The 23,764-nt window shown below is 43.3% G+C and overlaps 1 protein-coding gene across 2 annotated transcripts in view; it reads left to right on the top strand.

Moving 5' to 3' along the window:
• FCHSD2 (FCH and double SH3 domains 2) overlaps positions 1-23,764 on the top strand; it is a 136,707-nt gene that overhangs the window by 22,883 nt on the left and 90,060 nt on the right. For both annotated transcript variants that reach the window (XM_035116187.3, XM_035116186.3), the window contains exon 3: positions 9,453-9,498. In XM_035116187.3, coding sequence (XP_034972078.1) covers positions 9,453-9,498 — 46 coding nt within the window. The remainder of the gene's footprint in view (positions 1-9,452; positions 9,499-23,764) is intronic.

Raw genomic sequence — 23,764 nt, 5'->3', positions numbered from 1 at the left:
GAGGGGGCTGTAGCTCAGCCCTCTCGCGAGAGCGGTGTTCCCGCCTCCGTCACACCCCAGCCGACCAATAGGGCCGGCTGGGAGGCGGAGCCTTCTCCCTGTTTAAATCTGGAGGGAGGCGGGAACACTGCCTCTCTCGTCGCACAGCACCGCAAGCTTCGGATCACCCACCCACCCGCCCTCTTGGCTAGGCAGTTAGGCAGGTAGGCCGACGCTGCTATGGAATTAGTCGGTCGCCTCGGTTGGCCGTGGGGCCGGGTAGGATTTTTTCCACTTGGATTAGCCAATCTGGTTTTTTCGCCTACCTCATAGCATTTCGTCACAACTTGGTTTGGCGGTTAGGCATTGGAAATCTGCATAGAACAAGAATGGGGGGGCAGAGTACGTCATCCTCTGCCCAAATTTGGAGATTTAATCCCGTTAAAGGGGTTCCGGGGGCGGTAGCTTTGTCCTGGGCCTACGGAGGTCAGGGCCTGAGAGCACCCCCCAACGGTGGCCACAGAAGGTGTCCCTGTAGATACATATCACTGGGGGCTCCTTGCTGGTGGTTAATTTCTCCCAGACTGTAACACACGGGTTACAGTCGGATATAGTCGGTTAGGGTCCAATGCCTAAGCCAATACCGCTCAACATCCTTAACCAATAAAGTTGTGGCCTTTTCACCCACTTAACCTTATTTCACTGTGTCGTGTCCGTTATTTCCGGGGAGGGAGGGACATTGCCACACAACACAGGGTGATCCATCTACCATGCTGTATTGTTTTTAATATTCGGTTGGAAGCTGCCCAGAGTGGCTGGGGAAATCCAGCCAGATGGGCGGGGATAAATAATATATTATTATTATTATTATTATTATTATTATTATTATTATTATTATATTATACTGTCATGTGGGGCAGATCCTGATATGTCCCCCCCCCTTCAATGTGTTACTGTTGTGTATATAATTGAATGTTACTTGCAAGCTGCCTTGATTGGATTTAGATTCAGAAAGGCGGGAGATAATGGTAATAAATAAGGTTTTAAAAGAAAACTTGGATAAGTAACTTTTAAAGTACATCTTGAGAGTGATGGCAGAATGGCAACTAGTGTTGGAAAAATTAGATCTGGAGACTTTTGAGTCACTGGAAAAGCTTCATCCTTTTGATAACACGTGGCAGCACAGACATAGAGAAGCTTCCCTTTGGTAGCAAGTTATATATTTACCCCTGTTTTATTGCCTTACAATTGCAAATGAAACAAAGGTGTTTTTCCTTCAGTTTCTTTCATTGGATGTTATTGTAAAGCCTTGTGGAAAAGTCCACATGTCTTAAAAGAATAAATTCCTTTTTATATTTGCTGGACAGGTGTAGTACTACTTACTTTTCCTGAACTCCGACTCAGAGCATTATATACAGGTGAGAGAGACTTTAAAAAAGACTGCTTGCACTTAGCCTGGTATAAAAGTCTTGGGGGACCGTGGAGAAAAGCTAAAGGAGAAAAGATAGCATTGGACAACTCTGGTGAAAATTGCGAGCAGGTTCTGGCAGCCCCAGCAGGTATTTGACACTGGACTGTACAGATGGGTACCTGTATCTTTCATTCAACAGTTGAATACAAAACCAGAATCAGATACAACTAGAATCAGACTGTGTACCAGAGCACTTGAAAGATTATCCTTGCCAAATGAGGTTCTTCCATACTGTTAGTATACCTGAGAAGATCACCACAATCACAATCCTGTCTGGGTACTCTGCTTTTGTGAACATGCTCTTTTCTATTACCGTTCAATGCCTTTACAGTATTAGCTTTTGGCCCCTGCTCGACCGTAACTTTCTAAAACTTTACAATCCCAACCTGCTTCCTGCATTAAATTTCAGTTTCACTTGAATTTGAAAGCTACAAGGGTGATAGAAAGAGGATGTGCTGGCAGGTGTGCCAGATTTAGTTGAGTCTTCATGATCTTCTGAGAATCATTAGAAGAAGTCTGTTTCTCTGAGTTCAAATGCACCAGCTTCCTAAGATAATGAGAGGGCTTAATCTGACTCCATGCATTGACATAGGAAAAGGAAACAAAGAAAAGAATAAAAAAAATTCCTTCAGTAGCACCTTAAAGACCAACTAAGTTTTTATTTTGGTATGAGCTTTCGTGTGCATGCACACTTCTTCAGATGCATGCACACGAAAGCTCATACCAAAATAAAAACTTAGTTGGTCTTTAAGGTGCTACTGAAGGAATTTTTTTTATTTTACTTCGATCCAGACCAACACGGCTACCCACCTGTAAAGAAAAGAATGCAATTGGTAGGCACTTAAATACTTTTTAAACAAAAAAGGTAGTATTTACATAACACAATCTACTTTTCACAATGAGTGGCAGCGAGTTGTGTATGGAACTTGAGTGGTACAGTCTTAGGTAAAGGTAAAGGGATCCCTGACCATTAGGTCCCGTCGTGACCGACTCTGGGGTTGCGGCGCTCATCTTGCATTATTGGCCGAGGGAGCCGGCATACAGCTTCCAGGCCATGTGGCCAGCATGACTAAGCCGCTTCTGGCGAACCAGGCAGCGCATGGAAACGCCGTTTACCTTCCTGCCTGGAGCGGTACCTATTGATCTACTTGCACTTTGACGTGCTTTCGAACTGCTGGGTGGGCAGGAGCAGGGACCGAGCAACGGGAGCTCACCCCGCTGCGGGGATTCGAACCGCCGACCTTCTGATCGACAAGCCTTAGGCTCAGTGGTTTAACCCACAATGCCACCCGCGTCCCTTGGTACAGTCTTAGCTCGGGCGGTTTTCCTGTGCCACACATGCCAAAAAATAGTTGGCCAATTGTGTTATGCGGTAAATGGTAAATTATTTAAATAGTAATTACTAATTATTTTAAACAAAACAAAATCATACTGCCTTTCCACCCTGCAGCGTGAACTTACTTAAAGAGCCTTTATAACTGTAAATTATATAAATTATAACTTGTGACAGTTCTTGGTACAAGGCAGAAAGCTGGTTTATAAACATAGTATTAAAACAGACTCTAAGCCACAAAGCTCTCATTTAGCTCTAGCTCTCTGAAGCTAGTCTTTTCCATTCATTTAAGCAACACTTTGCTGCATTTTGAATTAAGATCTTGCAGTGGCATTGCTTTATAAAGGCATCCATTTCAAGATGGTGTGGGAGAATATGATATGTTAATCAGGGCTACAAACTAGCTCGCCAGTTGCAGCAAACAATATATATAAGGAGGCTACATTCTATCTGCAGTGGTACTTTTGTTGCAAATCTTCTGAAACTGGAGTTGTTCATGAAAGTGCCAGGTTCTGTCAAGTGTGTGTGTGTGTTACTTGTTTTGGTATAAGGAAGAAGAACTCTTTAAACAGCCAGACCACATAATACTAGTTTCCTCCACAGTTATGTATAGAGGAGGAACTAATGTACCCCCCTTACCAGTTCTAGGTGATTCCCATGGGTACTGTTGCTAGCCTTTCTGTTCCCCTGGAAAGTCCAAAATGTATCTTTGAATGTATAAACTACACTTATATGAAGCATAGTGCAGCTAGCTAGCAGTTCTTAAAAAGGGGGGGAAAGTATTGTTGGCTTCCATCATTCCATTCCCATTGGATTGAAAAAGCTTCCCCTAACTCTTGTGTATGCTTTTTCTCAATGCTTCTTTTGTCCTTCCCTAGTATTTTATTTGTAGAAAGAGGCAGGGGGATCTAGCAGAATGAATGGTGGGGACAGCAAGAAACTTTTGGTCAACCATCTTATGCAACAGATTTTTAACCAAACTTAGAAACTCAGATATATATTCTAGTGGCCAAATAGCTCCTTAAAACCAGTGTTACAGTTGTCAAAATGGAAGAAGGAAGAAGAGGAGGAGGAGGAGGAGGAGGAGGAGGAGGAGGAGGAGGAGGAGGAGGAGGAGTTTGGATTTGATATCCTGCTTTTTCACTACCCGAAGGAGTCTCAAAGCGGCTAACAATCTCCTTTCCCCTCCTCCCCCACAACAAACACTCTGTGAGGTGAGTGGGGCTGAGAGACTTCAGAGAAGTGTGACGAGCCCAAGGTCACCCAGCAGCTGCAGGTGGAGGAGCAGGGATGTGAACCCGGTTCACCAGATTACTAGTCCACTGCTCTTAAGCACTACACCACACTGGCTCTAGTTGCCGTTTTTGGGCCAGAAGGCCCGAAAATCACGTTTTTCAATACAACTTTTAGGTTCCTGAAATTCATTCTGATTGTGGAGAGAAAATATGATAGATGGAATTCTACAGGATGTGTTGCTAGTGTGTGAAAATAGTCAAAATCCAGGGATCCCCAGGCATGCATCTCCAGATGGTGGAGACTTCAGGTGACATTCTGACGCCTGGGCAAAATGCACCTGGTGAATTACAAACGCTGCTTTTAACTGCAAATTAGGAAGTCATCCAATGTAAACGGGTCTGTTGTTAATTGTCTGTCTGGACACATGCATGGATTATCTCCCCTTTCTCCCAATGTAATAGCAGGGACTGGTTAGAAGTGCATCAGAAATGTCCTGACTATTGTGCTCTCTAAACTTGGCTCATGCCTTCTTGCTCTTGCTACCCCCTATGTCCATTCTACACCACTCCCCTAACATGGCTAATACCTCTACTGTGTTTCTATCCCCACCCCTTCCCTTTTATTGATTCTAGGAGTTCCCCTGGTTTTGAAGTCTTTGCTGCTGTGAAAAGAGGCCCTCCATTCTCAGAGAGCATGGTGGAATCTCCCTTTTTGGGCAGAAGTGTCGAACTCATTGCTGCCTATTTTCTATTAGCAGCCAACAGAGCGCACAAGACAGAGACTCAAGCTCTTGTTTTGAAGTTTACCTGGGGCTACATAAATTATATTTATTGAGCTCCTTGCAGGTTGCAGTACAAGACCGGCATGTTACAGCTGAGGCCCTGTGGGGCTGCTGGCTTGGCAGGTCTGCCCCAGGAGCCATCCTTTGTCTAGCAAATCTGAATGGGGCAGTAACAAGAAGGCCAGAACCTGACAATCTCACTTAATTTCAAATGAATGAGTTGTATATAAAATGCCCACCTGAAGAATTTGCAGAGGAAACCAATTTTGTACCAAAAACTACATCTCCTCCCCCCCCCCTCCCGGTTGTCATAGGTTAACTGTTACACATATTCTGTTTCCAAAGAAAAGCCTTTTAAAGCTTTTATATGTTTGGGTTTTGCTTGTTTTCTATCTTGGTGAGCACTTGAAAGGCAGGTGGATTGTTGGGGGCAAGTAAAGATGCATTGTGGAGTCATGAGGACCTTTTGTAACTATAAGAGAATATATGGCTGCACATCACCCTACCCAAAGACCACTGCTAATTTCTGCCCAGCCCTGTGTGAGCAGTTTCTTCTTCTGATGCCTGCATATTGTCACATTTTACTCTGCATCCATGGAGCCTAGGAGGTTGCTTTTTAAAGGAGGCACAAGACGGCATGTACATGTTTTTATGCTTGGGCAAAGGTGCCTTCCTGGCCCTGAGTAGTTTATGAGGACAAATGTGAACTTAAATCAGCATATAAAAAATAGGCAAAGCATTTCCCCCGCCTTAGTCATGTAAAACAAAACCTTTTGCTTTTTCTATGTGCTCTTCTAGAACAAATGAAGGTAAACATTGGAAGCATACTGCATAAATACCTCTGATAGGACAAGGTTTCCTTACTTGACAGATTTCTTGAAAACACCAGCTTCTGCCTCAGAGACAAGGTCGGGGGGAATGCAGTTTACCATCTTTAGCCTTTTGTAGCAATTATTAATGTCGAAGTCATGCATATAAAACAGCAGTTATGAATACATGTGTGTAATGCATAACAGATGGGGGAGGGGGTTGTGCAAGCAAATAGGGTCTTTCCAGGATTTTAATGAGTGCTACAGAAGGCTTTTGTTAATATATAATGCCAAACATTCTCTACTAGAATGCTGGTGAACGAACAAGCCCCCTCCCCTCTCTTGAATTAAACTGTTAAATCTGAAATTCTTGACATTGTACAAATGTGGAATGTCAGATTATTCAAGATAAGACAGTAAATGTTTTAGATCAGTGACTTTTTCCCCTGCTGCTAGCAGAGGTTCTTTACTCTTGGGAAATCTGACTCTTTAAATCTTGTTTCTCTTGATGTCTTGTAATAAACGTCTAGATGTCATAAGAGGGTTCCTGTATAAACTGTCCTGAGGTTAAAAAAAAAAGCTTTGTATATGTCTGTTTAGGGATGTCAGTAACACAGCTGGAGAGAACACAAATCCTGAAAACATAAAAGGCTGGTACTGTCAATCTCCAGTATTGCTTCTTCCTAAGTCAATTCTTTGCAAAGAGAGAATAAAATGCAATAGCTAGTTCATGCTGCAATTAAATATTGGGGGTGAGAGAGGCTTTTTCTGTACATTAGAATAGCATTGCAACAAAGCAGGATTTCTAACATACTGCTTGATAACGATCACAGGGGACAAAAAGAAAGTTTTTAATCATTGTAGTGCCTTCTGTGCAATTTAGTATATCTGCTGTCGCAAGAGACAGGAGCATTTTATTTGAATTGGGTGCAAAGCAAACTAATTTGAGGTTGTTTGGGGGACAGGGAGCCTTTTGCTATAAAATTGATTAAGGCGACAAAAAAACCCTGTTTCTGCTTCAGCTGTTGAAATCCTTACTTTGGGTGTTAAATAATTTTCAAAGTGATTAATTTGGAATGCAGAAAACGTTCGGTCTATTTGTACAACATAACTTAGGTTGTTGTTGTTGTTTACTTTGTGCTGTATTTTTTGAAAGGTAAATCAAAATGCTGCCTTTATTGGCATTTCTAACAGATGTCGGCTATTCTGTATCTTAAAAGCTGCTCGACTCTTTCACAAAGGTAGCATGAGCACTGCTCATAGATGCTGTATTCGTTCCTGCAGTAGAGCTTCAAGTTATCTTGAAGGGAGACTCATACAAAGCAGACTTCTATGAGAGGAAGCAAGTATGAATTGAACTTATGTTTCAAGTCAGCTTCTTAAGGGGAAATCCTCAAGGCTGTTAGTTTATGCTGGGGTTGGGGGGGGACAAAGGTTTTAAGCTAAACTGTGAGCCATAGTTTAATGCAAATTACACAAATTTGCATAATTCTGCAACTCCTGCTCTTGCATAATTTATCATGTTTTTGCTAATCAGAGGAGGGGCAAGGACTTTGAAAAATTTCACAGATTTTAGCAGTCAGAAACGTGCTCTTTTTTTAAAAAAAAAAGCTGAGATTACGAATAATAATGCTAAACACTATATTCTGTACTCCTGCAGATTTGCAGGAAACACACAGCCCTGACTAAAGTTTGAATGCGTACACCTAAATCTTTTTTTTAAATGAATAAAGTGAAAAATTATTTAAAGATAATAAAAATATTGGAAAGAAATAATTGGTTTGAATATTTTGATTTGAAGTATATAAAAAGGTAGGTCAGTAACTAACTTGGTTTGAAAAATTATTAGTATAATTACAGGTGACTCAGAAGGATTTATCTAAATTTTATGTGGTTTAATGGAGAAGGAAAAGAATGAAAAGGCATTATTTGAACGTCGAATGATCAAATTATTGTCAAGTAGTGATTAATGAAAATATAGAGAGGGCATTTTCATAATAATATAAATATATTATTAATATTAATATTAATACCCCCCCATCTGGTTGGGTTTCCCCAGCCACTCTGAGCAGCTCCCAACAGAATATTAAAAACACGATGAAATATCATACATTAAATTTTCCCCCTAAACAGGGCTGCCTTCAGCTGCCTTCTAAAAGTCAGAAGTTTATCTCTTTGACATCTGGTGGGAGGGTGTTCCACAGGGTGGGTACCACCACCGAGAAGGCCCTCTGCCTGGTTCCCTGTAACCTCACTTCTCGCAGGGAGGGAACCGCCAGAAGGTCCTCGACGCTGGACCTCAGTGTCCGGGCTGAACGATGGGGGTGGAGACGCTCCTTCAGGTCTACTGGGCCAAGGCCGTTGAGAGCTTTCAAGGTCAGCACCAACATTTTGAATTGTGCTCAGAAATGTACTGGGAGCCAATGCAGGTCTTTCAGAACCAGTGCCATGTGGTCTCAATTAAAGATCTCAATCTCAACAGTGACTAAATAAAATAAATAAAGATGCACTTGTGTTAGAGATGTGCTGAACCAATACCATATGGCTTTCCAGGTGGGCATGTAGAAATATTCAACAGCTCTGAAAGAAATCTGTCAAAATTATTAAGAATTGGTATGTGTGAATTTATTAATACCATTATGACTGTTATATGGTTATATTGAGGACCTGGTACCTAAAAGATAACAAGAAATGATGTAAATTACTACAGCTAGAAGAAAGCTTGTGTTGAGCTGAAACTCATCTGTTAAAATTCGAATATATATTCATGGAAATATAGCTCTGTTGGTAGAGCATGAGGCTCTTAGGATTGTGGGTTCAAGCCCCATTGCACGGGGTTGGACTAGATGATCTTTGGTCCCTTTCAACTCTGCAATTCTATGGTTCTAAGTTTTTGGTATAATGTAATATTAATAGGTTATATTATTTAGAGCATATGATTTATAACCATTCTTGACTGACTAAAACAATAAGAAAATACTGGGGGGGGGGGGTTTAATCTCAGATTTCAGTTACATGGTCTTTATGTTATTTCTCCTGTTAATGAGAGTTTTCTTTTAATTATATATATTTCATTCTGGTGTTGTTTTTATGACTGAGAATTTTAAAATGTAATGTTAGGTTATTACTTGACTTTGCTGAAAAGTAGAAGACTGATAAAATAAACACCTATAAAGAGTGAATGTCTTTTCACCTCTCAACTAGGACTTGTTCATTTACAAGGAATAGAATTGTAAATTGACATGCAGATTTTCAGTCTGCATTTTAAAAAAGCCATCCTAGTGCCCTAGAGAGTGATTTAATTTATTTTAACTTAAAACCTTTGAAATTGCTATGCTTGCCTAATATTTATTTGTAGTTTGCATCCAGTCATTGCTACTAACGAACTTAGGAAATGGGAAAAAAATTCCTTGGAAAAATGAAGCACTGGGAAATTTCCCATTTCACTTCACTGACAGTAACGGGATCTATGCCAATGTGACTGAAGCAGGGCATTTCTTTGAGACGGGATGAGTGTCTTGCACTTGGAAAAGCTGGCCAAACACGCTAAGGATAGAACTGTAACAGTTCCTTTCAAAAAGCCTGGGTGTGGCTCAGCTGCGCTGGTTGAAATATTTTGTAGCATCCCCAAGAACTGTCCTCCACTTGTGGCGGAAGTGCTTCTGAACCCATAAGCTGCAGGTGCCAGATACAGTTTTAATCATTGGACAGTACATCATCTGTGTGTTTTCCTGCCAGGGCAAACCTACAAAGTGAACTGAGCTTACGCAGAACTTATTTTTAAAGTGCATCAGCTCTGCAATACTCTCTGTTTTGATGACATTTCCTTTATGTTTCTTGTAGGATATTCAGTCAGAAGAAGGCTGCAATTGAGAGAGAATATGCACAGGTAAGTCACAGAATAACTGTGCTGATTGTCTGAGGACTGGCAAAGTGTCTCTTTTCCTCTACTCCAAAGTCTCCTGCAGCCTCTCTCATCCAACCCAAAAAAAAGCCCCAATGATGACATGGCCACTGCCAACGAGGCAGACCAAGAAAAGGTAGCATTGGTGCCACAAAAATTAGGTACAGAGAAACTTACTAACCTCCACATCCCTGGCAGTAGGTATGTTTTTGTTGTATAGAGGGTCTTGCTGATGATCTGTTCCCCCGCCTCAGGTGTAAGACATTTGGAGTTCCTTCTTCCAGTGCACTTAAGACAGGGGTCGGCAACCTAGGGCCCATGGGTTGGTAGTGGCCCACGAGGCTTGTCTAACCGGCCCATGGCGCGGTGACCAACTTCTGGGTTGATAGTGCCTGTGCACACGACTGCTCCTCCGCCCCGGATGTGCACCGGAAATAGCACGCGGGCAGGATGGAGAGGTGCTCAGCGCCCGTGCACATGTGCACACGCTATTTCCGGTGCACTTCTGGGTCGGAGGAGCACCGGAAATAGCGTATGTGCACGGGCGCTCCTCTGACCTGGAAGAGCGTGCGTGCGCACATGCTCCGGCCCATCCTCTGATGGACAGAGCGTTGACCGGCCCATCCTCCAATTAAGGTTGCCGACCTCTGACTTGAGAGCTGGGAAAGAGACTTTGGGGGCTTTGTGCTACAAGGCTGGGGTTGCATAACGCGGTCCTGCCTTCAGTGTTCTGCACATTGTACTCTATTCTTAGTACACTTATTGCTTGATCCAGTGTGGTGCTGTCGAGTGGCTTTGGACCTCTGAAACCTAGGGATAAATCTCCTTCACTGTGAAATCCCTAAATAGCTTTGAGAAATATAGTGTTTGCCTCATTCAGACAGAAAGAGGGGCACTCTTCTCAGGCTCTCTTAAGAGGATGAATTTCGCGAGGAATTGGATATCCTTTGCACATCATATCCCACATGAACAATGAGTAATACCAACAGCACTACTAAAAATGCTGCACGTATGCACACATTTAACTATTCTGGTTTAATTTGGTGCAACTGAACTATTCATGTGCCTGCAAGTGTCTATGCTTTGCTGGCATGCTGACCATCAGCTCGTTAGGCGAATTCGGACACTAAATAAAAACATTTTCTATTCTGTCTGTCTGCAACATGTCTGAAACTCATTTTCGTTATTTCTGACAAGGAATACATGTCTAATGCCTGCTGGTCGCAGTTCTGTCCGACTTGTCACATTTCCCCCCCCCCCCCCCCGCCCTTGTGTCTCCCCTTCTGCTATCTTATTGCTGTCTGTCAATTACCAAACATTTATCTTCAGTTGTTTGAAGGCAGAGGAAGAGTTATTGAGGGGAAATGTAGCTTGCCAATAAATTTTGAGTGGCATGTTGAAGACCACAAGCAGTGAAGAATAGACCTCATCGTGAAACATTTGGCTTCAGCGAGTCCCTCTTATTGCCCCTTCTATCGGACAGAAATAGTAGCCTTTTTCTTGTTCAGAAAACGAAATGGTACAGATGAAATAAACTGCTTTGTGTGAGTTCTTTGGTGCTGTGCCAACTGCCAAACAAAGAAATGGCAGTGTTTTGTCATTTAAGTCCTATAATAAAACATACTGAATTGCAAAGGCTGTACTCTTTCATGGTCAAAAATGTGTCGATTGAAGGAACATGCATGCACCAGCATTTCTGAGCAGTAGGAGACCTTGAAGCAGATTGAAACATGAATTGGATGGAATAGGTCCGTCCTTCAGGCCTAGGTGCTTGTGCTTAGTTTAGTTTTTCTGTAGCAGTACCCAGGTGGCGCTGTGGTTAAACCACTGAGCCTAGGGCTTGCTGATCAGAAGGTCGGCGGTTCGAATCCCTGTGACGGGGTGAGCTCCCGTTGCTTGGTCCCAGCTCCTGCCAACCTAGCAGTTCAAAAGCACGTCAAAATGCAAGTAGATAAATAGGAACCGCTACAGCGGGAAGGTAAACGGCGTTTCCATGTGCTGCTCTGGTTTGCCAGAAGCGGCTTTGTCATGCTGGCCACATGACCTGGAAGCTATACGCCGGCTCCCTTGGCCAATAATGCGAGATGAGCGCGCAACCCCAGAGTCGGTCACGACTGGACCTAATGGTCAGGGGTCCCTTTACCTTTACCTTTAGCAGTAGTTTAACTATAAAGTTGGCCATGGTTACCATACATTTAGTACAAATTAAGCCAGACTTTTATTGACCATCCTAAGGACGCCCCTGATTTAGTGAGCAGGACTTTATAAGAGACCCCACCAGATGCATTGGATGGCTATAAGCACAGCTGAGCAAGATGGTTTGAACAGGTTTTTTTCTTAGTCTAGGTAATATAAGGGCCACAGTGAACTCCTTAAAGCTTGTTTTCCCTCTCTGCAGTGCTAGAAGCAGTGCTTTCAGTCACAGAGAAATCCAGAAAGTGTTGACAGCTAAAGAAAACAGAGAGAATGTTTAAGTTAAATCTGCTGTAAATGATTATTCAGTATATAAGGTCCTAAGTGTACAGTAGCTGACTTGTTTGGCTTCGAGCAGATGAAAAGCCTTCTATCAGCCCAGCTCTCCCAAGGAAAAAAAAAAGGGGGGGAGAGCGGAAATGTAAGGGTGGCCAAGTCGACTCAGGAAAGTGGCCTGTGCCAGCTGCCAAGTAATAAAAAGGCAGGCTCCTAATCTGACAAATATTTGCTACCTGCAGAGAGAAGTTCCTGTAGGGCCAAAGGTAGCGGGTTATATTTGGCTGACCATGGTGATAGCTGCAGTGCTGCATCTGCCATTGTCACAATTATCTTAAGCAATTCAAGATCAAATTCCCATACCTCACCTGAAGTGTAAACATTCCCTTGGATAGTCTTATTTCATTAACGAAGCTAGGAGCCCCCCCCCTTTTTTTGCAGGCAATGCTGGAGAGAGCATGCAATATCATTGAGATCTGAATCCACTAGTGTGACTTAAGGCTGCAAATTCTACGCAGGTCCTAGGAGTTTGTCTTATTGAACTCCGTGGGAATTTCCTCTCAGTCAGTGTGCGTCCATTGCCCAGTGATCTGAGGACACTCCGCCCTGGCTTTGTTTGAACATATTGCATAGAGTGGCATCAATTTCACATGGATACCCATTTGGACATCTAGAGAATCTAAATTAACTCATATATTTAACTTAAGATGCATGCCCTGGTGGTTGTTGTTGTTTAGTCGTTTAGTCGTGTCCGACTCTTCGTGACCCCATGGACCATAGCACGCCAGGCACTCCTGTCTTGCACCGCCTCCCGTAGTTTGGTCAAACTCATGTTCGTAGCCTCGAGAACACTGTCCAACCATCTCGTCCTCTGCCGTCCCCTTCTCCTTGTGCCCTCCATCCTTCCCAACATCAGGGTCTTTTCCAGGGATTCTTCTCTTCTCATGAGGTGGCCAAAGTATTGGAGCCTCAGCTTCACGATCTGTCCTTCCAGGGAGCACTCAGGGCTGACCTCCTTAAGAATGGATAGGTTTGATCTTCTAGCAGTCCATGGGACTCTCAAGAGTCTCCTCCAGCACCACAATTCAAAAGCATCAATTCTTCGGCGATCAGCCCCCTTCACGGTCCAGCTCTCACTTCCATACACCACCACTGGGAAAACCATAGCTTTAACTATACGGACCTTTGTCGGCAAGGTGATGTCTCTGCTTTTTAAGATGCTGTCTAGGTTTGTCATTGCTTTTCTCCCAAGAAGCAGGCGTCTTTTAATTTCGTGACTGCTGTCACCATCTGCAGTGATCAAGGAGCCCAAGAAAATAAAATCTCTCACTGCCTCCATTTCTTCCCCTTCTATTTGCCAGGAGGTGATGGGACCAGTGGCCATGATCTTGGTTTTTTTGATGTTGAGCTTCAGACCATATTTTGCGCTCTCCTCTTTCACCCTCATTAAAAGGTTCTTTAATTCCTCCTCACTTTCTGCCATCAAGGTTGTGTCATCTGCATATCTGAGGTTGTTGATATTTCTTCCGGCAATCTTAATTCCTGCTTGGGATTCATCTAGTCCAGCCTTTCGCATGATGAATTCTGCATATAAGTTAAATAAGCAGGGAGACAATATACAACCTTGTCGTACTCCTTTCCCAATTTTGAACCAATCAGTTGTTCCATATCCAGTTCTAACTGTAGCTTCTTGTCCCACATAGAGATTTCTCAGGAGACAGATGAGGTGATCAGGCACTCCCATTTCTTTAAGAACTTGCCATAGTTTGCTGTGGTCGACACAGTCAAAGGCTTTTGCATAGTCAATGAAGCAGAAGTAGACGTTTTTCTGGAACTCTCTAGCTTTCTCCATAATCCAGCGCATGTTTGCTATCTGGTCTCTGGTTCCTCTGCCCTTTCGAAATCCAGCTTGCACTTCTGGGAGTTCTCGGTCCACATACTGCCCTGGTGGTTACTGTATCTTTAATGTGAACTGATTATAGTGGTTGTTTTTTTTATTACTATTAGTTTTATTTATAGCTTATATATTTTTCTTTCTTAAATTTGCAAATAATAAAGGGGTGTATGTGCTTGGTGCTTAATATTTTAAAATTAAAAGTCCAGCTTCTGTGCAGTGGAGTGGTACATTTTTGCAACCTGAACTATTGCATCTTGCCTATCAGGCACAAGTTTGTCTTCTGCTAATGTCACAAGGAACAACACAGAGCATTGCAGATTTCCACTAGGACCTGTTTGGCGTGTTCTTCCCCATTGTGTTCTGAGATTTCACTAAGCACTTCAAATATTGTCATAACTTTCTCTGTAGCCCTAAGGTCCTTCTTTTTCCTTTAAAAAAAAGATTATACCCTAATTTGAAGGAGTGCTGCATTTAGTGATAAGGTTCAAATGGCCAGAAGACTGACTGCAGTGAGCAATGTGATCTTATCTAGCCACTACAATGACTGGTTGTGTTGAGGTGGGGTAAGGGAAATATGCTTAGATTTTTCCTCCTCTTTCATAATTTCTGTGCTATGAAGTCATCTGTTAAGGGTTTGAAATTGTTTATGAAAGATCATGGTTCAGATACCAGGGACTGGTGAACTTCCTGTGCAAATGTTATTTTGTTCAGTGTGAGAGAGATAACATAAAGCTTAATGTCTCCCGCACTAAACAAAGTATTTCATACACAATTTAAAACCCTTAACAGATGACTTCATTATAACTCTGCTGGTTAATTGCAAACCATAGAGTAAGAAATCATGCATATACTGACCTTAGGAATGACACATTCATTTCACATTCAGCGGGTTATTATTTGGATAAAAGCTGCCTGAAGTTGGACTCTAGTGACGTCCAGAGGGCCAAAGGTTCCTCATCCCTGATATAGATTGATCAGGTGGGGAATTATAAAAGTGCATTTCTGGCAATTATGCAGATGACCCAAATGAAAAGCCTTGAGTGCAAGGGCTGATCATCCTTTGGAATGAATGTGTGATCCTTCCCTTCAACCAGTCAGTCCTAAGCAGCAGGAAATGAGCATCTATTCACAAACCTACCTAATCTTCACAGGATACTGGGACGTGGGTGGCGCTGTGGGATAAACCACTGGGCCCTAGGGCTTGCTGATCAGAAGGTCGGTGGTTCGAATCCCCATGACGGGGTAAGCTCCCGTTGCTCTGTCCCAGCTCCTGCCAATCTAGCAGTTCGAAAACACCTCAAAGTGCAAGTAGATAAATAGGTAATGCTCCGGCGGGAAGGTAAATGACGTTTCCGTGCACCGCTCTGGTTCGCCAGAAGCGACTTAGTCATGCTGGCCACATGACCCGGAAGCTGTATGCTGGCTCCCTCGGCCAGTAAAGCGAGATGAGCGCTGCAACCCCAGAGTCGTCCGTGACTGGACCTAACGGTCAGGGGTCCCTTTACCTTTACCTCACAGGGTACTAATCAAGGGTCTTGGGGGATGTTAATTGTTTTCTTAAGTTACTTCATCATTCAGCCTTTGTCCCTGTCCTGACTTAAGAGGAAAAAACTAATTTTAGCTATTTCTTATGTCTTTGAACCCATATACATAGCGGTAGTTTTCTAGGAAAAGAGGCGCTGAACATCTCCCTTGTTCTCTTACAATGGCAATGGCCCCCACCTGAGAGGTGCTGGAACTAAGTTCTGGCTGAAAAATGTCTTGCATGTACAGTAAGCCCACAACTTATGTGCATTTAACTTCAGCTCATTCAACTTTACGCACTTAGCATTAAAAAAGAGAGAAAAAATTAAAGAAATTAAGAGAATGGAAATGGGGTGGGCATTTGGGGGGGGGGGAATCATTCCTGCCATTCCTCAGGCACAATCCCTGAGTCATATCCCCCATGTAAGTTGTGAGCTTAATGTATGTTTAATGACCAAAACAGTTCTTCGCTTTTAGCTTCAGCGTGTTTTTTGCTCACGAGGAATGAAACTTCACGTATTTTTAAGAGTCACTTTATATGTTTGCCTGTTGCAGAAGTCAGAATGGCGTATGTAAGACTTACTCTTCCCTTCAGTTAGTACCCAGCCTCTTCTCACATGTAGCAACATTTGTGGACTAATGCGAGATCTGAAAAATAGTGAGCAAACTACTCTTGCTTCAAGTAGTTTTGGTTTTGGCTCATTGCTTTGACAAAGCTGTAGGGAGTCTGAAATATTTTTAGTCTCTCGGTAACAATCCTTATCCGCAGTGGCCCCTTGTCGTGGTGAGTGGGCTTGCATGCTAGGAGGAAGGCACGCTTGGCAAATCCACACTGTGATGAACTCCCACCCGGAAACCAATGTCCCCACTGTGGAAGGACGTGTGGCTCCAGAATTGGCCTCCACAGTCACTTGTGGACTCATTGTTAAAACCGTGTTTATGGAAGACAATCTTACTCGGATACGAGGGATCGCCAAAGAAAGAAAGAAAGAAGAAGAATCCACAATGGCTAGGTGACGGTCTTCCTTGCCGATGAGATATGGAAGGTAGCCTCAGTTCCATGGTTTATCTTGTAAGGTCACACTCAGCTTTGTACAGGATGAAGAGTTCGATTTCCCTGTCTCTAAAATGTAAGGCCCTTAGTGCAATCACGGGAACACCCTTGCCTAACAGCATAAATCTGACAAATCTGGGGTGGAGAAGCAGGGAGTGCAGGCAAAGTCCCCTCCTGAAGATCTGTCTGTTATTGAAGCCTGTGTGTTGTCCTAGGCCGGGAGAGTACAATTGCAAATTCACACCATCCCTCAGTGGAGGAGACGGATAAGTGTGACATCTCACTGATTTTAAAAGTCTATCTGTGGCCTTCTGTTGGCATTCAAGCTGCCACTTCATTCGAAATCACACCATTGCAACATCTGCAAATTCAGCAGAAGCTCAGTTTGTGTAATGAGATTCCTTTAATGGCCGTTGAAGATGGTAACCAAGTTATTGAGAGAGAATCAAGAGTGAGTAGACTTTAATTAAATATCACATTGGCCACAAGCCCAGAAGCAGCGTGTGGATAAAAAGAGGTGTGTTTGTGAGATGCAGACTGAGTGAATACTCTCTCTTTTTGCTTTATTTATTGCCATTGGCTTCAAGATACTCATGCAATGCAGATGTGCAGTCTGTATACAGGTACAGGGGGAGTATTATTGCCAATTATTGTTATCAGTTCTTTCTTCTTCTTTTTAAAAGAAGTTTGCCCTGAAGTTACTTATTTTTTATATGGAGGATATAAAAATCTCCAAACCAGCATAGCTGTGTAGACAAAAAGCTGTCTATCCCCATGTGTGTATGTTGTGTGGACTCTATACAGGACAATTCCTGAAACCCCCTGACAATTCCTTAAGGGCATAAGAGGTAAGGAGAAAATCTAACAGTTCCCTCGGTTGCCACCTGCTCACTTCTTGAAAAAATGAAGTGATGCAACACTGGAGTCATATGGGATTGTAGATCCTTCTTTATGAAGTGGGAAATTGAGTTGTCTATTATTATTATTATTATTATTATTATTATTATTATTATTATTATTATCATCCATTAAATTTCTATAGTGCCCCTTCATCAGAGGATCACAGGGCCATTTGCAATATAAAAAAAACAAAAGTACATAACATTGTAACACACACACACACACACACACACACACACACACAAAAGTTTAAAAGGCCACAGATTGTTTAATTAGCCAAAGGCCTGGGAGAAGGGGAATGTTTTTGCCTGGCACCTAAAGATATGTAATGAAGGCGCCAGGAGGGTCTCCCTAGGGTGAGCATTCCACAAACGGGAGCCATTGCAGAAAAGGCCTGCTCTCGTGTTGCCGCCCTCCAGGCCTCTTGTGGTGGAGGCACATGAAGAAGAGCCTCCGATGATGACCACAGGATCTGGGCCAGTTTTCTAGCTCATGTAAAAAGAGCTGTGTGTGTGTGTTTTCCTGCATGTTTGAGGGTACTATGTTCCAATCATGGGATGAGCTTCCTCAGAGTGTGTCCCAGCAAACTGTTTGTAAGGAATTGGTCCTCAGATTAGCTTTCGTAGCTTCCTTTGCTTTCTCCATTCTATTGACAAATCTCTGCAGCACCCTCTTCTCCCTTTTGTGTCTTCCTATGTACAATTTCCTGTTATTGATGGGACTTCTATATCACACTGGAGTGCTGAGCTAGTGGCTCAGGGAAGGAAGTGGATAGTGTTGTGCTGAGATGATCAGTGTAAGCATATATTCAGGAAAAACCACTAAGTGTGATAATTGGCACCAGCAGTTTGAGAATCTCTGTTTTTATTTATTTTAAGGCAAATTTCTGAATCTTACATTGGTGGTCATCTATTTGGAAATCTTTGGGCAATATCAGATGAAATCTCTGAAGCCAGAAAAGAGATTCAAGGACATGCTGATTGAGCTGCAGTATGTTCCAATAAAGGAGGGTAGCTGAATGCAAAATTTCCTTATGGATTCACGTCCACATGACCTAGTGACAGCCAGTGGCTTAGACCTACCCTTCTCGAGTCACTTCTGTCAATCATGGAGGCTTACTTGATGCTTGTAATGATAGGTGCTAGTCGGAACATTTTACATGCTTTATTTCTATGGATCATGGCATGTGTGCACCCAGCATGAGTTTAATATAAAATATACGGTACAGCTCATGAACTATCTGTGACTTGACCTGGAAAGAATAATTAACATCCTGATCCACAATAGTTGCAAAAAAAGAAAAAGAAGAAAAGATCAGCATACTAATCCTTGTATGTTCCAGAAAGGTTTAATTATCACTCTCCTGCAAGCAGAAACCAGACTTCATACAGATAATGAAAACGTTTTAAGGTAACTTAATGATTCAGGAGCTGTAAAGGTGAAGTTGTGGTCTTCACATAATTAAGGTCATGTCCTCTTCACTTCAAACTCAACTTACTAAAACACAAAAGTGAGCTAGAATGAAAAAACAACAGTTCGAAAGACTTAGTGTTACGTTATTCTCTCACTAAGAAACCCCCTCCCCTCTCCATAGTGTCAAAGTAAACTTAATACCCCCCTCCCCCATTTTAAAATTGCTAGTCAGCACACAGAGACAGAAGCTCTCTTGGCCACCTCCACTCATACAGCAGAAGGCAGCGATAGCCTAGAAAGCTTTAAAAGAAGATTAGACAAATTCATTGAGGTGAGGGCTACTTGCCACGATGGCTACGCTCTGCCTCCACAGCTGGAGGTAGTAATGTTTCTGAATACCAGTTTCTGGAAACGGCAGGAGGGGAGCGGGCCCTTGTTCTCAGATCTAGCTTGCCAGTTTCCCACAGGCATCTGGCTGGCCACTGTGAGAACAGGATGCTGGACAAGATGGGCCATTGGCCTGATCCAGCAGTCTCTTCTTATGTGACGAAAGCTCTAAATGAGATCTGTAAGGACTCTGACAATTAATGTGGCTTTTTAAAATATATATATATCTGAATTTAGAGATAAACCTGCTTTGGGAGTCCCTCCCCCCCCCCCCAATTTCCTGCCAGCCATTCTAAGAAATGTGTTTTCAGTGTAATCCTGGAAATACTTTGTTTCCTCCTGCTTTGTAACTTTGAATAAAGGCGCATGAGGCTGTTAAACTGTGGACCAAAAAGAAAAGCCCGGTTTTCGTGAAATAGCCTTTGTGGAGAAAATAGATTTTCCTACTCTTGGCACATCTTTCAGGGAGACGAGACCCTGTCTGGCTTAGCAACTGCTGCTAGCTGTTTTTGTTAAGATGCGGAGCTAGTGTAGTAACTCATGAGTTGAAAAACAAAACCCAAGTGAAAGCTGTCCTTCAGTTGCTGTGTAGTAAGAGCTAGGTTGCGTGCCATTAAATTAAACTGGTAATTTGCTATTTCCCAAGTGCCGTTTGCGCATGAAGGGAATTGTCTGGGGAAATCTTTACTTTCAGTTCCTTTTTTGCGGCTTCTCTGCACGACTAGGCATTCCCCTGTTATCTTCCCATATTAGTTATGCAAGCCCCAATTCCAAGACTTAGCCATAAGAAGAGAGAGCAGCCCCGTCCAGAGCAGCCCATCTTCCCACCTCCCAGACTCATAAACTCATATTTTCAGGATTCAGCTACAGTTTATTGGTCCACATCCAGCCCATCACCACCTCCAAGAACTGGTCTAGCGCTTCAACCTCATCTCTTGATTCAGATGGAGTAGAGAGAGAAATCTGGTGTCATCTGCATGTTGGTGATACCAGATCTCCTAAATGACAGCTTCCAGTGGTTTCTGGTAGATGTAGAATAGCATAGGAGGCAATACCAAAGCCTGCAGGATGCAACAGACAAACTTCCATGGCACTGAATAGTCCCCGTCCCCCTTGGGTGACCAAGGCTTTTCCTGTGCAATGACTGGGCATGAAGTCAGACTGAAAACAGTTTCAGATAATCTGTTTCCTTCATACATGCCTGAAGCTGGGCTACCACCACCTGTGCCCTCCAAAGAGGATATTTGCCATTTCTGGGTTCAGAGAAATCATCTTAAGGAGGGGACGTGCCACCACCTCCTTCAAGACAGATGACACAGTACCTCTGTCTCCTCCAGCGAAGCATCACTCCCTCCCAGGACCAGCCAATCAGTCCCCTTTGGCTAGCTCTAAGAAGTCGAAGTTGCCATGGGTCAGGAAGGGAGGTGGTCAGCTGTACTTCCCAACATACCTCCACCATATCCAAATATCTTGGGGGAGTTGAGTTTTCAGAGAACACGGTTTTTTAATGAATCCTGCACTTCAGAAAGATTTTGAGTTGAAATTCCATTTGATGTCAGTGCTGTGGAATTCTGTTTGCATCGGAATTTTGAAAATGAACAGTTTTGCTATTCCCCAGTATGAACTATATGAACTGTGTTAAATCTTGTCTGCTAAGCTTGGTGTTTAGAATTTGTGGGTGATAGTCATTTATATCTACCCATGCGTGGAACAGGTTTCCCTTCGGTCTCTTGCGTGTGCCCCAAATCTATTCCAAAGAGTTATGGAACTCTCTGGAGCAGAGGCCAAAGAGTTATGGAACTCTCTGGAGCAGAGGCAGGAAACTTTGGATATAGGTATCAGAAAAAGATGTTTTCTTCTTTCTTCAGGGTAGGCTTTTTTGTTTAATTTGTTTAATAGTGGCTAGAATCTGAATAATTGAGCAACTAATTCTTCACTGGGGAGGGGCAGTTGGACCTGTGTGTGGAATGTTTGATCTGGTGTGTGGGGCTGTTGTGGTATTGAAATCTAAAAGTCCTTCATTTCTGCACCTGATGATGACTGGCATTGTAGTCTGTTCTTAGTGAGTGGGCTGCATATATATCAGCCAAAGGTCCTTACATTTTTACACTGTCCTTAAGTGAGATCCATCTGAATTGGCTCTCAGCCACTGATTATCATAGCTTCAGTTTTGTCACCATTTACTGGAAACTCAGGAAATTAAAGAGCACTTTGCTGCATGTTACTGCTGACCAGTAATTCATCATATTAAAAATCAACATGCCAGTAAGCAGCAAAAGATTTCATTCAACCTCCTTATTTTACTTTTATTGACCAATGTGTTCCCTCTCTCAGCACTTCAGTTCGTCATTTTGAACATGGGTTTGTTGGTTCCTTTTAATTTTTTGCCAAATTATTTTGTGCTTGTGTGCTCAAATAATACCCCTGGGTATCTGGTTTCCTGTACAGCATTATATACAGTACTACTTGTTGAGAACGCAAGCCCAGAGACTCCTCAAGAACACGGGAAGTTTTACATTTGAGTGTACACCTTTTATCGGTGTTGACTGAGTTGGGTTCCCCAAATTAATGCGGAATACATTACATTTGGAATTGGTAGGCTTGAGGATAGGTTGAATCTGAAAAACTCTTTTGTGTCTAGGTCAGGCACCCCCAAACTTCGGCCCTCCAGATGTTTTGGACTACAATTCCCATCTTTCCCGACCACTGGTCTTGTTAGCTAGGGATCATGGGAGTTGTAGGCCAAAACATCTGGAGGGCCGAAGTTTGGGGGTGCCTGACCTAGACACAAAAGAGTTTTTCAGATACCTGGTCTAGGTCCTGTGGGCAAGGTGGGGAGCCTTTTTCAGCCTAATGGTCATATTCCCTCCTAGGAAACTTTTCAGGGGGCTGAATGCCTTTGGTGAGTTGGGCCACTGGTAAAGCTGGAGAAAGCAATGGATGTGATTTCTGCCTTTGTACAGTAGGCAACACTCCTGCCACTCCAAAATGTCAGAGGGCTGTGTTATTCAGATATGCCATGTGCATGCACACATAAGCGAGAAGGAAACATAATTACTGTTCAATGACACATACCAGCCAGGAAAAAGTACCTCCTCCTCCTTCTCCTTCATACCCCCCACCTGACTGGGTTGCCCCAGCTACTCTGGGCAGCTTCCAATATAAAAAAAAACCCATAATAAAACATGCCCTTATACATTCAGATGTCTTCTAAAGGTCATATAGTTACTCACCTCCTTGACATCTGATGGGACGGTGTTCCACAGGGTGGGCGCGACTACCGAGAAGGCCCTCTGCCTGCTTCCCTGCAGCTTCACTTCTCACAGAGAGGGAGATCCTTGCTGCTAGGTCTCATTGTGCGGGCTGGACGATGGGGGTAGAGACGGTCCTTCAGGTTTACTGGGCCGAGGCCGTTTAGGGCTTTCAAAGTCAGCACCAACACATTGAATTGTGCTCTGAAACGTACTGGGAGCCAGTGTAGGTCTTTCAGGACCAGTGTTATATTGTCCCGGCGGCCGCTCCCAGTCACCGGTGACAGCGCAGAGCAGAGTGAGGCGCGTGCCCTGGGGAAACCCCCCCCCCAAAGAACTGGGTGGAGGGGCCTGGAGGGCCACATCTAGGTCTGAGGTTCCCCACGTCTGTTCTAGGATATATGCCTGTTGAAAATGTGAGCAATGATAGTGATATCTGCAGCCTGCCCATTCTTGTTGCTCCTCACATGTGGCCTGACAGACACTGAGTATACAATACTCATAGAGGCTTGGCAAAATTGTAGTTCTGAAAGGAAGGCAAGTAACGGCCCAGAGAGCGGAGTTGAAATGAACCAAAGGGAAATTGTCCAACCCCCCTGCCCAGCCTGCCTCCACAAATAAACCTCCACACTGCTGTAATTACCAGGCAGCAGGTACCGGTAACATTGCACACAATTTTATTTTTGCATCACTAAGCATATGCTATAAATATTTACATAGGGGTTCATAAATTATATAAAATCTTTGGAAAGGCTCCTGATAATCATGAAACAGAGCTTTCGAGATGTGTAGCAGAATTTGTTTCCTGCAGCTTCAGCACCACTTTTGACCTGCATTAACATGTCTTCTAAGAGGTAGCACATCTTCTGTTTTGATCTCCCTCCCTCTCCCTCTCTTGCGCACCTCTCTTTCTGATTGTGGCATGCTGCTGTAGAACAGCAGGAAAAGGGGGGGACTTGGGGAGTGAGTTGCGAGTAAGTTGATTTTGCCCTCTTACACTGCATGCTCTCTCTTCCCCTCTCTCGCTCCTTTCCTCCCCTTTGGCGAACAGGCAGAGAGGGAAATCCTGGTTTGTTTTTCCACATGACTGGGAAACAATTGCTCTTTCCACATGGACCCCTTCTCCCATTCCTGGGAAAATAGCAGGGAATAGTGGCTATTTGCATAATCGTCTTTAGTACTATTGTGGGCGGGCTCTGGGTGCCAGTGTGGAGGAGCAGACTGGCCACCTGTCCAGAACAAATGAACTTAGCCTTTGTGCAACATTTATCTCTGTTTCCACAGTGTTATTTCTGCGTAATGAATAACTTGATTAAAATATTGTAAAACTAATCACTCGGTAAATGCTTGCGTTGG

This window comes from Zootoca vivipara, chromosome 4, assembly GCF_965207765.1.
Source record: "Zootoca vivipara chromosome 4, rZooViv2.hap1.1, whole genome shotgun sequence".
In the NCBI taxonomy this organism is placed as follows: Eukaryota; Metazoa; Chordata; class Lepidosauria; order Squamata; family Lacertidae; genus Zootoca; species Zootoca vivipara.
Note: the sequence above shows the minus strand (reverse complement) of the source record. Positions and strands in the feature narration are given on the sequence as shown.